Raw genomic sequence first — 14683 nt, forward strand, 5'->3', positions numbered from 1 at the left:
TTTAATAAAATCATTTTCTGCAGTATGTACAAGAGAATAGAACATGTTCCACTTTATGTAGTGTACCTTCCCCCGGAGAATGCTGCAGATCACTGAACAGCACACAACAAGATGTTTACTTGTTCCTCTGCTGAACAAAACCGTGTTGAAATGCTGGTTTATCCTTAATAACAACCGAATAAAACCCCAGGGAATTTCAGCTTTTCTAAATATTATTATTATCTACATCTAAAATGGAGCTTTTTCAATGCTATTTTTTTCACTTTACATAAAACATTTTTGTGGAAGTCTGATGCCTCATATCCACATATCACAATTACTACTTTCTGGGCCATTGATATTTTAATATTGACTTATCACAACAAACAAAGAGGACTATACAGGTGGCAAAAGCTGAGTCTAGTGGCAAAAGGTCTACTAATAAAGGCTAATTTATTTGCATCCCTGCACCTTATGCACTGATAAATACACACTGTGTATGTGCCAGAGGAATTTGTGCATAGGAGATCACAAGCCAGTGGTTTCCAAGCCAGTCTTCGGGGTAGACTAACAGGACAGGATTGAGTCATTGCCCCATTTTTTGAAAAACATAACCAATTTAGTTGACGTGCCTTGAGGTCTGACCTGGGTACCACTACTCTGCAATCAATATACGCTGTGTATAGCTAAGTGAACCAGCATTGGCTTGAGTTAGGCTGAAGCCCAACGGCTTGGTCAAATGAAATAATCACCCCTAATTAAGGACAGACAAGAGGTTTTATGGGAAAAGATGAAGCCTGCTACACAAGAGAATACAGGTTTAGGTAACCTCTTTCACAATTTACAGCTAGTTGAGGATTATGAGATTTATTGTGGGGACTGCAGAGCTTCTTGAGTGTAAAAGACTGCGTATCCATCATAATAAGTTGGAAACAATGGCTGTAAATATAGTCAACCCTCAGATCCTTTTAAGGGCCAGTGAGATGGGGCAGAGGGGGGGCAGTGAGAAGGGGCAGAGGTGGTAGATAGTGAGAAGGGGCAGAGGGGGGAAGGCAGTGAGAAGGGGCAGAGGTGGTAGATAGTGAGAAGGGCCAGAGGGGGGAAGGCAGTGAGAAGGGGCAGAGGTGGTAGATAGTGATAAAGGGGAGAGGGGGGATAGATAGTGAGAAAGGGGAGTTTTGTGACAAGATTGTTTTCCTTTCTTTTTTTGGGATGGAGGGGGGCGCCAGAGGAGTAGTCCGCACAGGGTGCCAGAACACTTAAGGCTCTGTAAAGGAGCTAAAGATTCGGGGGGGGGGGGGGACAATGGCCACAGAGGTGGTATTGTGTTGCTTGCCTTAGCTTTAACCATTTAAACTGGAGGTTAGTGTGAGAAGTGAATTGGCAAGACATACAAAACACAAGTTAGATTTATAACTGCTTTCTGTTGTGTAAAATACATTATAACTACTGACTTTGTGAAGTTGCTACAAATTGGCCTTTGACACATTTCACTTGAATTGACACACGTTGTGCATGTCTTGTTTCTGTTTCTTAATGTGTTTAAAAAAATATTTTTTTCTTTTTTGGTTCTTTACTAGAGTAATCTTAACTTACTTCCCTGTTTATTCTGCTTTAACCAAAGACAACACTTTTACTGTACACAAACAGAAGGAAATAAGGAGGAACATTATTGTAGATAGAATTATGGTAGTCCTAGCAGTGATTTTGCTTCCATTTTTTTTGCACCAATCTTTTTTTCTGCTGAAACAGATGTCATGGAAGAGATTGCCATTTGTTTTAAGCCACAGTTTGTCCTCTTCACAATAAACTGAGTTATCATTTCATCTTCCGCATGACTGGCAAAGTGATGCCAGCACTGTGTTAAATCCATTCTGTCTTTCAACAATGTACACATCTCTGAACATTCCACTGCGTGTAGTTATTAATTAAAAGGAACTAAAAACATAATTGCAATACAATTAGTTTTCAAGAGGAAGTGTTTAAAGACTAATCCCACACAAAGCTCTGAAAGCATGAGCTATTAAAATCAACTCAATTTACCATTCTAAATCAAGCCGTCATACATGTAAGGAGCTGTCTAGATGCTGCTACTAAAGGGGTGGTGTGAGCATTGCTGTTTATTAGCTTGATAAAGAAAAGACGAAACCAGCACATCAAAGTATTAAAGTCAAATAGGAATATCTAAGAGATCTTAGATCTACAGCTTCACCTGAAGGAGCACAATCCTAACAATAAAAGAAAATATTTTATGGAATATTAATGAATACAGAGAAGTAACATATTTTAGAAAGTTTTCATTTTAAATCAGAAAGCAGTTCCTTCCACAACTATGTAGCGTAATATACATCGTATCCTGACGGCTCCTAAAACATATTTTGATTGGTGTATTAGCTGGAGGCCAATGTCTAGATTAGTTGAGTGATTAGAACCCAAGTCCATTGGCTGTATGTACCAGATACAGTACAGTAAAAGACTGAACTCTACCCTAGGGCTCTCCCTTAACCAAATGTGTAGGAAGCTAGTAGGCTTTAAACAAATCAGTATACTCTTCCAAGTTGTCTGGATGGGTACTAAATGGTGTAGTAAAAAAGACCATAAAATAATGGCAAACTTTAAATTGCTGTAGACGAGTTTCTATTTTTAAGACAAATTGCATATTGCCATATAGTTTTCAGGATTAAAGATGAAAATAAACACTTTTGTGACATTTTACTATACCATCAAGTCTCGGGTATATAAAAAGATAAAGACAATGTGAAGGCCGTTGGTTATTTGTTAACTTGCTGAACCCATTCCCTGACCATATCAAACAATTCTACAGAACCTTTATATGAAGCCTCACATGCCATGGTAAAGCAGTTTCCTACACATTTCTTGTGCTACCTAAGTCTTTCCAATTATAATGTAATTTTTATTATTTTCCCGAAGTACAGACGGGGTTTACTGTGTGCGGTTAAGTGTTTACTCATTCTTGTCAACTCCACAGATCAATGGTTTCCTAAATCCCTCTTTTATATTTTCACCATTACCGGTCCTATGTACTTGAAACTTGAAATCCTCAATTTAGAGTTGTAACATTGAAGTAAAAACCTATTTGTTCATCCTATTTTTTTTTCCAGCTTGTGTTAACAGCTAAATTTTAATTCAAAGCATGGGGATTTTTTCAGCTCTGCATCTGAGGCAGTTCCCCGTGTCTAACTACAATCCAGTCAGTAGGTGGGCTGTATAATCCAGTATATTAACAATCAGATCTGATACATAAAATGTAACGGTGACAGCTGATTGCCCAGTGTATGGGTTTTTACCATATGTATTTATGCCACCATTCAGTATTTGTTCATCTTATCATTGTATGGTATAACAATTAGAGACTTGGTTTTGCACTACAACATAGAAACAGAATTGTAACAGTGTTTGCCTCCATTTAAAACACTTATTTATACCTTGAAAGTGTTATTCTGAATAATAGTGGCCAATGCCAAGTAGTGGCTATAAGGGCCACAACTATTGTACTGTCACACGGCTTGAAATTTGCCTACATATTCTTAATTAGATCTCACCTTGAATATGGGATAATGCCTTGGGCAACGATTCAAGAAAGAAGGATAACAGACTGATGGAAAATGTCCAGAGATGGCATTATTTACATTAGGAACCATATGCCTTTGATAAAATAAGATTACTTTATTTAAATGTATTCAAGGTCACAATTGAAGGACACAAACTAATATGCATGTAGGCAAGTCAATGACAGACAATGCAAAAAAAGTGTAAGCATTATAGTCTTTTTTCCCTGCAGATAAATAATCCTTATTGTTGTTGCATGTCTCCTCCATTATTACTTGATAGAGCATTATAATGTTTTATAAATAGTAAATAACAGTTTCAAGACCCAGGTCTCTTTACTTTTTATAAACCAACTGATCAGTCCATATTGTCAGTGTCATCTTGTGGCCTAGGGAGGCAGTCCCAGAAGGGCTAAAGCTGCTCTGCCACATAATCTGGGGGGAAGATCGCATGGGAAACAGAAACAAAGAATTTCATTGCAAATGTAAAGACCATAATCAGTCCTTGGTATCGTCTTTCGATTTAAAATAGCCATATGCCTATTCCCTGCCTGTTTAAATCCCCTTACTGTATCTACAACTTATGATGGGAGACTAATCCACTTACCTTCTAATTTCTCAAAGTAAAACTAACTTAAAATACATCTATTTGTGTTATACCACTGCATGATGAGTTCATCTAACACCCTGAAAAGTATACAAAACATTGCTTTTAGGCTAGAAAGGGGAAAAATTAGAACTAGTCATAATACACTTCTGTTAAGGTGATCTTGGGATTTTTGGATGTCCTTAACCACTGATCCCATATGATCTCACTGATCCCATATGATCTCACTGATCCCATATGATCTCACTGATCCCATATGATCTCACTGATCCCATATGATCTCACTGATCCCATATGATCTCACTGATCCCATGGACACTATTGATATCTATCTAATCCTGCAAGAGTTAAAGCAGTAAGCAGTTCCCTTAGATACTGTGCTCTTACAAAACATCAAATGCATCCCGTATATCCTTATTCCCTAAATGGACTTCTTAATGTGAAACAAGATGCTAACAGAAATGTAACAGGTAAAGCCAATATAGTTTCAGTTGTTGTACCCACTGATACTGCAGCAAAATGTCCTAACTTTTAATTAAACAAAATATTGTCCTGAACAAAATATAATTTCCATTGAGCATATGTTTCTATTTTGGAAAGAAATGAGAAGTCACATGAAGTAAATGATCAAATGTCCTTTTTCTGATTTTGTTAAAGATTTTGTTGCTCACCCTCTCTACAGCCGTGTTACTTTTTATATGATTTATCTGAAAGTTAATATTCCCCTCTCCTATGCTTGTTTTTCTTTCATTTAATATTTGCATATCTTACATATATATTATTATTGTTTTTTTTTTTTGCATGGAATAAACACAATGAAATGATTGAAGATATCCTAGACACAGTGGGTTTGATTTCCTGTCTGGATTCATGATTATACAGAAATATGAGATTTAATACACAAAGATTTATTATTACAAACACGGGAAATGTAGTTTTGCGATTTAGACGTCAATCTTGTGAGACACAATGCGAGGCTATCTGAATTACAAAGTAAACTGATAACAGTAGATAATATTACATGAATAAATAGATGTATAGTGATAAAAACAGATAGTTTCAGAATAATGAAGCTGCTTTTTAAGTCTGTATGAGATTGAATTAGTGCAGGCATTAATGAAAAAGAAACGCATCTGGGGAGATGCCTTCTGCATTGTGTACAGTAAAATAGGAATACGAACAATTGCCTTCCACTTGCATTTCCATTAATATTATATACGTTAAATACAGAGAAATAAATATCACCGTCATCAAAAGCAGGGGAAACTACCGTATATACACCAACAGTATTGCAAAAATACGCTGGAGCTCTATGCAGGATCAAAAGTGGTTTAACAAGCACATGGCTTAACCTGGGAAACCACTATCCCCATACGTGGGACATCTGGTCTGCATGGCCACTGGATGTTGGAATAGGTCCATCTGGTGCAAAGTGCAGGTGGTGAACAGTATTATAACTTTTCATGTGATTGCAGTTTAACTATAATACTTGCATGTATGGGGTAAACAGAATGAGACAAATGTAACGTTTGCTTCCATATTAGATCAAGTTATTTGTAACGTTTACTGTTCTTTTAATAAAAGTAATGTGATGTAGAGTATGCTTTCCTATACCTCAATTCATGTTGTATGTTCCTCCAATGATCAACTTTAAACAAGGACTCACCAAACCTTACAGAATTTACACATTTTCATTCCTTGGTGTCAGTGTGCAGAATTCATGTCTAGTATTTTCCAAAGAAATTGAGTGATTCATCAATTTGTAGTTACATTTTAATATCTAATTGCAATCGGGCACATACAGAGTCAACCTGCAATCTCAGACATGTCTATTTAAAAAACAATGGGAAAATGTATTATGTTTGAGTATGCTTACATGATGTCAAAAGTAGTAAACTGACTTTTGATACTTCTGAAAAACTTCAGTGTATTTGTGCAATGGTTGCAAATGTATACGAGTCACTGAAGCCTCATTAACCCCTTGCATTAAACAGTCCATTCACATGGGGCTTGACATATCACACTAGTGCCCCAAGCCATTTATTTCATGCAGATATGGAGGAATCGGAGGCCGTAATTATGCAGTCACAGTGAAGCCTGCATTTTTTTTTTTTGGAAAATGGGTTAATGGCACCCTTGTGTTGGGCTTGATGTTGCTTCCACTTAATGCTATACCAAATTGGACTGTTTTTAAAAGCCAGGTAGCACAATTTAGAACGTTCACCAGCAGGAGTTTTCATTAAAAAGATTGCTTGCTGTTTTTAATGTGACACTAAAGCACAATAAGTAAATTAACTGGGGTGGACCCTTTATATAGGTAAATATTGAGAGGTTAGTATAAAACAATGCAGAGTAAAAATACACCGGATTCCTAAGATAGAACAAGCAATTACATTACTGCAGAGAAGATGCCACCCACGCAACAGAACTGTGTCTTTGTTCTCTGTCTTCAAAGAACGAGCCACTTGCATCTGGATCAATTGCTTTAAACAATACTCAGCCGCTCATCAAAGTGTTTCCCTCCCAACAGATATTTAATTTAATTAGTGATAATGCAGACATGGATTTATACCCTGTTTATCGTATGAAAAGTAATCCCCAGAAACACATTATAAAAATTAACTCTGTTTTATTTTATTTTTTTTAAAGTTTTACTTTTTTTCCCCTGGCTTTTGTACCTGACAGGAGCACCTCTGCTTTGAGCTGGCTTCAGCATAACCGTCACTGTGCTGTCAGTCTGATTCAAAGGCGTTTCAAGTTCATAAGACGGCATAGATGGTGCTGAGAAAAAAAACAAAAACACGAGTAAACAATTTTATTTGAAAGGGTCATTGTGGTGTTACTTTTTGAAATATAGCCGGTTTGCCTTTATTATACTAGCTTTATCATTAAAATATGTTTACATAACTGTACATGAACCTTCGATAAGATTTAATAATAATAATAATAATGTAGTTAGACTTCGTACTCTTCCAATTAAGAATGATCATTTCTACACTGTCATATCAGTATTAAGGGAAGTATAAGGTATTTGGAAATGTGAAAGGAAAAGTTACAAGAAATGTGTTTTCCTTGCTTTCTATTTCAAGAAAATACCCTTAAATTTTAACCCTTGTCTAACTATCTGCTTTGCTTAAGAGGTAATATTTAGCACAACATCTTTTTTCCAGAGAGGGCGCTTATTGATGGAGGAAACATCAGGACAGTTTAGGGGAATATGGGGGTTAATGCTAAAGGTCTTTCCAGGGAAAGCCTCGGATCTGGGAGATTCATTTTTTAGAGATTGTTACAAATTTGTTCTGACAGAAAAAAAAGATATATGAGGAAGAGATGGTCCTACTAGAAATCCTTCTACAGCCTTTATAACTCTTGCGTTTATATGTCACTTAAACAGGGTGTGTGAGTGGTGTTTGTATGGGGAATGCATCTATGTTTGTTAAAGCTTGAGCACATCTCTTCAGGACCATGTTTCATGCCTTGCCCTAGGAAGTATTTTTTTTAAGCACAAGGAGAAATCATCAAGTAGCGATTCTTTGGCTGTAAATCAGTCCTGAGCTAGAGCAATACTTGGATGAAAGCTGAAGTAGAGGATCCATTGCTACTGGAAATCACATGATTAGACGCAGAAACACTTCTTCATACAACAACAATACCTGAGATTTTAGTTGTAAATTGACTTGTAATAGGAGGTCCAAATCCTTTGGCTGTGCTGGCTCTGATCGTGAAAGAGTACGTTGTCCCGGGATACAATCCAAAGAACAGGTAGTGAGTCTCATTTCCTGACTTTAAAACCCTTCCACTTTGATTAGATAAATCTATCTCGGGGTCAAAAGAGCTGACTGCCTTGTAGGAGATCTGTAAAGGAAAAAGGAAAATGATAGAAAGGCTTGATTCGAGAGAAAGAGATTGTAACTTTATCCTGCAAACTCTTCTGATGTATGCACCGTCAGATGTTTTATGATAACGTATCATTTTCTTTTAGGCTTTTAAAAACCTGAATCCAATGAAGCCGCACAGGAACACAGCCAAAATTGTTATGAGTTATTATAGTTATGGATACAGGGACTTAGATCCAGCGGGATTACAAATATAAAAAGATGAGTCTGGGCTTAACCTGTTGACTTCAGGTTGTTTGCCTTGAAGGTATAGTCTACTTTGTGATGTGTCCTCCAGTAATTAGACTGCCTTAAAAGATTATGTTTTCATGATGACAGAGGCAATTTTTTACTGTAAACTTCCCTCGAAACGTGTGAGATTTTAATGTGATATTAACCTTTAATGACTGGCATGAAGTGTTTACTACCATATTTCAGGTATACTAACATAAGTAAAAACTGGTGAAGCTTTTGATGTTGGTTGCTGGATCCAGGTTTTGCTGCAGCTGGTGTAATCAGCCTTCACCACAAGATTACTGTTATTTCCATAGCAGTAATCAAGACAAAATTACATATTGGGTTTTTCTTGCATAAGACAACGCAAATTGCAACATCAACCTTGATATGGAGAAACATTTCTTCAAATGTGCACAATAATTCTCTTTTATTTACACAGAGAACATAAAAAAATATGTTGTAAATACCTTAAATGGTCAAATTAGAAACTTAAAAGAGAGTACAATAATGCCAAATCAACCCTTGCCTCCATATGTGGCAATAAAAGAAGCCAGAATTTTGATTATAAAAACTTTGCCAGTAGTTTTATGTAAATGAGAAATATGGTCATGGGTGGCCATAGCACGCCCTGTAGGTTCCTCATTGCCACTCTGCAGTCAAGGCAACATATGTAATATTGAGAGATTCCCTATATTCAGCAATGTGGCCTATACTAAGATTATTCAGTCTAACATAAAGAAAATACCTATTCTAAAATGACAATGCCGCAATCTCAATTTTTCAGTTTAATTCCATATTTAGAAGCATGTCAGTTGTGAAAAACATTTCTATACATATACGGAAAATAATCCCTAGCAAGTAAAATTTTGCCAGGAATCCACACTTACCTGCTTCTAAAGCCATGACTATACATGAAAACCGTCAAATACTATGTATAATTGTGCCTCTTCAAATAATGGTGATATATTGTAACTTTATGGTCAATATGAACGTGTTAAATTCAGGTATTTTGAATGTTGTTTTCAGTAAAGCGATGGAATTATGTAAAATGTGTTAGAATGAGCATGTGTTAGAGGGATCATGTGCGCTATCGTGTATGTTAGTCACCCAGGGAAGAGGTTCAAGAGGCTCGGCAAGCCACTCAGCTTTACCCTCAGGGCCAGAATGTGCCAGCCCTTCCTTGCTGAATGGTCCTCATCTGCAGTCAGGTTCAGTGTTTCAGGTAACATATATGTCTTCCTTCATAGACTGTCAAACATCATCCCTTCTGCGTACTGTTTAGATTTGCTATTTTTCTGAACACTCTTGCCTGTCCCCTTGTTACGGAAGATTCCATGTTGTTTTGTTCATTACTCTCCAACGATCAACCACAATCACAGCTAACCCAATCTCTTTTTTATAGTCTGCCTACTGGAGCTGTATTCTTCCTATATAGTCTTAGCTGGCAATTACAGCCTTAATACAATTTCAGACATTCCCTTAGTTAGTCAATGCTTCTGCTGGGAAATAAATTTAAACCTCAATGACCAGAACTACCCTTTAACACAGACTTTTTGAATTAATGAAGTTTTATAGAATGCATCTTTGAGATTTGTTGTATTTTATAAGTGAGGTCTGATTTCTTGACTTTATGAGATGACCCTTAGACGAGACATAATCATCAGGCAACACCTCATCTGTTTGATGATTCATAATGAAAAGCCACTTTTAAAAGGATATAGTGAGTTTCTTACAAGCGTGAAAAATGCATGAAAGGAAGAGCAGTTTTATACTTCTAATTTATTTTTACCATTATAAACTATACAAACCTGTTGTAAAAAATCACTCATTAGTAGGAAATGCTTGTTGTTGTCTCTGGTATTTTATTGCTTGAGACTTCCTGAACTGATAATGAATACATTTATAGACACCAATCTGCATGTTACAAAGCAGCCCAATCTATAACTTTTAAGCGTATGATGTCCTTTACACCAGGGAGAGCCAAGAGGAAGCTCACTATCTATTGTAGAAATTCATCTTCCATGGCATTAGTCAAACTTGCGCATATTGCTGGTATTGGCTGAGCAGTATGAGAGTTGTAGCTGTAGTAGCTGTTGTTTACACTGTTTTAGGCAATTCTGGTGAGTACCGGGGGTAGTGTTTTTCTACAATCTAATAGACACATTATGCAAAAGCTACAACTAAACAGTACATACTAACGATGCAGAAACCTGTCTACAAATGTCCAGACCTGCTTTCTGATCATCTAGAAACCATAATTTGCTGTCCTGTTAGTGGTTGATGCTTAGATTCTACACTTGAGCATTAGACTTTAGGTCACTGGATGTCTTTATAAGCTTTGTTAAAACCAGTTAACGTTTACATAGGTCAACCTAATCGAGGCTATGGAATCCCTAGCTGGAAAGGGTAGCGGGGATCTGTTTTTGTTAGGGTTTACTCCTTTTCTGATCCTTGTCTCAATAGTTATTGCATTGAATTATTAAAACCAGCAGTGCCAATTTTATGGGCCTTCTGGTAAAATACATGCACATACATTACATATACAAAAATATATATATATCATATATTGAGATGTCTCAAAAACAGAAATAAGTGGACTATAAGTATGTGTGCCTTTATGGATGTATTTCATATTTTTTTTTCTATTTTTAGGGCAATTACATAAGTACTGTGGGAAAAAATGAAATGAGCATTTCCATAAACTTTGGGTCTCCATGAATAAAAGACTGACAATTTTGACTTGGCAATTGTCAGGTGTTTGATTGACAAGCAAAGGGGATTTTTTTTTCTCTTCATACAAATCCCTAGTGCTTGCACAGGTTCTAAGAGAAATATTATTCTATAGCGTATATTGAAAACTAACTTGTTGAAATGTATAAAAATAAACTATAACACATTTTAAAAATCATTAAGTAATCACAGTAATATAAAAATGATCAATAATATGCAATTAGATATTGCAGAGAAAGGAACAAAAGTTCCCATTTTGGACTATGATCATAAACGTTTTTTTATAACGTTTCTATATACCCACAAACATATAATATACAGTATATAGATACACGCAACCATTCAAAAGTGTGGGGTCAAAACCTGTTTTCATGGGAAACAAGGACATTTCTAGCTGTGCTAACATAATTACAAAAGGCTTTTCTAATGATCAATTAGCCTTTTAAACTTAAAGTTGGATTAGCGAACACAGCGTGCCATTGGAACACAGGAGTGATGGGAGTGATAAAAAGGCCTCTTCTATATTCCATTAAACAGTTGTCATTTACAACATTAACACCGTCTACACTGTATTTCTGATCCGTTTGATGTTATGTTAATGGTTAAAAATTTGCTTTTCTGTCAAAAACCAGGAACTATCTAAGTGACCCAAACTTTTGAATGACAAGCTACATAAAGCATATACATAAACCAGTAAATGTAATGCAAGTAGGCCACTTAGGTCATGGAGCTTTATCTTTGCTTATTTGCTTTAAAAGTAACTAAGTGAGGGTTTCTTGTGAGGCAGGATCATTTCTGCAGTCTGGGAAATGTATAATTTAGCAGAATTTTCATTCAAATATATTACAGTTGAAATTGCACCTGCTTGTTTCTGTTATAATTGGATTTACAGAAAAAAACTGCGGAAATGTGATAAGAGTGACCATTATGTTACTTTTACGTCTTTGTTCCTGAACAATTCATTCAGATCTGCCTTTTCATCATTCGCTCATTTGATTGGCGCTGCTTAGAACTGCTGCATAAAGGATGCAATAGAGCTTACTCATGTATACTGTAGTTGTGAATTATAATAATGCTCTACTTCTGTGGAATGTACTGTTTTATGCATGTACCCAGAAAATTATACTTTATTCCACTAAATGCAATACCATTTACATTGCGTTAGCTTAGAATTTATTTCTGGATTGTTCTTGATTTCAAAGTAATGTTGCCTTTTTCATTTCTTAGCTTGTCACAAAAGAAATATAGAACGATATTTATATAAAAAGTAAGGCTTGTAAAGGATTCTAAACCAGAAGCAATCATAGTGAAAGCCAATGGGATCTTTATGCTAACTTCTCGGTCCTAAACACTTCTTACATCTAGAGTCTGCTGTCTGATAAGTAGTGAAGTCCTGGCTTTACTGGGGGGGGGATATTCACCCTTCCTGTGTTTGGTTTGAATATTCGTGTACATTCTTCGTGTTTTTTTGTAGTTTTTTGCAGTTTTTTTGTAGAAGGGCTTAATACAGGGTTAATGCGATACACACTACGCAGCAACTTTGGTGCCAGGATTTTAAATGTCTGTACAAGCAACTCTATTCGTCGCCGGCAGGGGCCTCCTCTGCCATCAACCAATGAAGTGCACCTGTACTTCATTGGTTGATGGCAGACGAATCCTGGTGCCGCAACTTGGCCAAGAGTTCCAAGAGTTAAAGGTCCGTGCGAACGACCAATAGAGGACTTTTAACTCTTGGAGTGGGGAGACCATGGTGTCCCCAGGCCAAGTTGCGCCGTCAGGAGTTAAAGGGCCATGCAAGTGAGTCTATTGGTCCCCTGCAGGGGCCTCCTCTGGCATCAACCAATGACAATGCACAAGTCTAGTGAAAACTATTCAAGTGATGTCCCTATTCTACTGCCTGTTTAAGGACGAATACTTACATTCAGTAGCAGAGTTCAAAAAGTACAGCCATCACCATGTTAATCAATAGAATGTTCCTGCTGGTTGGCCGAGCCAATATAGTCCTCCATAGACTGCTTTCTAAGGCACTGGGTGCCGTTAAGTTATTGAGCGCTGGGATATGACATCACATCCCAGCGCTCCATAGTGAGGACGGAGGCTGTGGACAGGGTGGCTGCGGGGACTGCCTTGGGTCGAGCCTAGGCCCAGAGATAAATACGTCTCTTGTTGCAGGGTTTGCCCCGCTATAAGACTCAAAGTGTTAATATCAGCAGCTATTGTTTTTTTCACATTATTCTTCAGGTGCATATTATATGAAATGGATATTCATAGAAGAGTAGATTAGGTAAAAAGGCACAATACATAATACATTTACTTACCTCATATAATGTAATGATTCCATATGTTTGAGCCGGCTCCCGCCATTGGAGAAAGATCTTTTCTTCAAATGTACTGCTTTGTATTGATTCAAGAGGCACAGCACTTGGAACTAGCAGGCAAAACATGAAGTATGTAAGATAACTAATAATAATTACAACAGTAACTTTAAAACATAGTATTGACCCTAATAAAATAGGGATTGGAACCTACATCTAGGCCTCTTGGCAGATGACAGGAACATTGACCATGAAGGTTGCCTACAGAACAGTATGCTTTACAGGGTCATGGACTTGCTATAGGCAGCCAATGTTGTATTTTCCTATTCTTTCTTTAGACTTAATAGTTTTATTGACTATTCACTAAAGGAGACTAATAAGACCCCCTGTGTGAAAACTGGACCTTGGAGGGCAAGTTATGCCACCGCTTCTGCTAAATGTGTATCACTTTATTTTTTAAAAAGTGCTTTAAAATGCATTATTTGTTGGTTAGGCTTCATGGGACACTGAACTGCCCATTAACAGGGCTCTTTTGCCCATAGGGAACAGGGGCATTCGCAGGGCCCGGCAGTGCTAGAAGAAACTGTCATATTAAACTTCTTCCCAAGGCCGTGTCCCTCCCTGGGAACACCACTTACTTTCTTAATTTAAAAAAAACGCCATTACCAAATTCCAGTTAACTGGAAGTCAAATAATATGCTTGCCACAATTGCAAGTATAATTATATCATTTAAAAAAATACACTAAAATTCTCTTAAAGTAGCTCTTTGCCACATGGTTCTATTTAAGGAATTATATGAAGGGAAATGTTGTATGAGCTGTCTTTGGTTGTACAGATGCAGCCATGAGAATATACCGTGACAATGGCAATGCGGAGCAGATTCTAAAGAAGACACACCGAAGTCTTTGTATAGCACCTGTAAAAACTTAGAAGTCTTAATTCTATCTAAGTGATCCTATTAATTAAGTGCACTAGTATGAAATGAAACATAAAAATCACATTCACCTGCTGCACTTTACATGTCAGGGATAAGCAGCATGCAGCCCCTACATTTGTTTTGCATTGGAATTCCCATTAGTCTCCACCCGCTGTGCAAAATGTATTCACAAAAACAATTATAGATGCCGCCATGCAGCAGCTAATAATAAACCATTTAATATATGTACTGTATACATAATAAATATATATTCAAAGTAACCATGCACTTCAAGTGATTAAAACTCCAGACAGGGTCTGAAACATCAAACTTCTGTGACGTTAGCTAGGACAAGACAGACCTAAGTGTACTGTAGAGCCTCGTTACACATACAATACATGTGTATTATATATATCCTTTATATATCCTTTTACATGTCAAGTATATTCCGGCT

At 36.8% G+C, this 14683-nt stretch overlaps 1 protein-coding gene across 5 annotated transcripts in view; it reads right to left on the reverse strand.

Moving 5' to 3' along the window:
• The window catches only part of PTPRM (protein tyrosine phosphatase receptor type M), a 321476-nt gene that overhangs the window by 133191 nt on the left and 173602 nt on the right, over positions 1–14683 (reverse strand). For all 5 annotated transcript variants that reach the window (XM_053468204.1, XM_053468203.1, XM_053468210.1 and 2 more), the window contains exons 9-11: positions 13316–13425; positions 7809–8010; positions 6834–6936 (exon numbers count right to left, since the gene is read on the reverse strand). In XM_053468204.1, the coding sequence (XP_053324179.1) occupies positions 6834–6936; positions 7809–8010; positions 13316–13425 (415 nt within the window). The remainder of the gene's footprint in view (positions 1–6833; positions 6937–7808; positions 8011–13315; positions 13426–14683) is intronic.

Source organism: Spea bombifrons, chromosome 5 (genome assembly GCF_027358695.1).
Source record: "Spea bombifrons isolate aSpeBom1 chromosome 5, aSpeBom1.2.pri, whole genome shotgun sequence".
Taxonomy (NCBI): Eukaryota; Metazoa; Chordata; class Amphibia; order Anura; family Pelobatidae; genus Spea; species Spea bombifrons.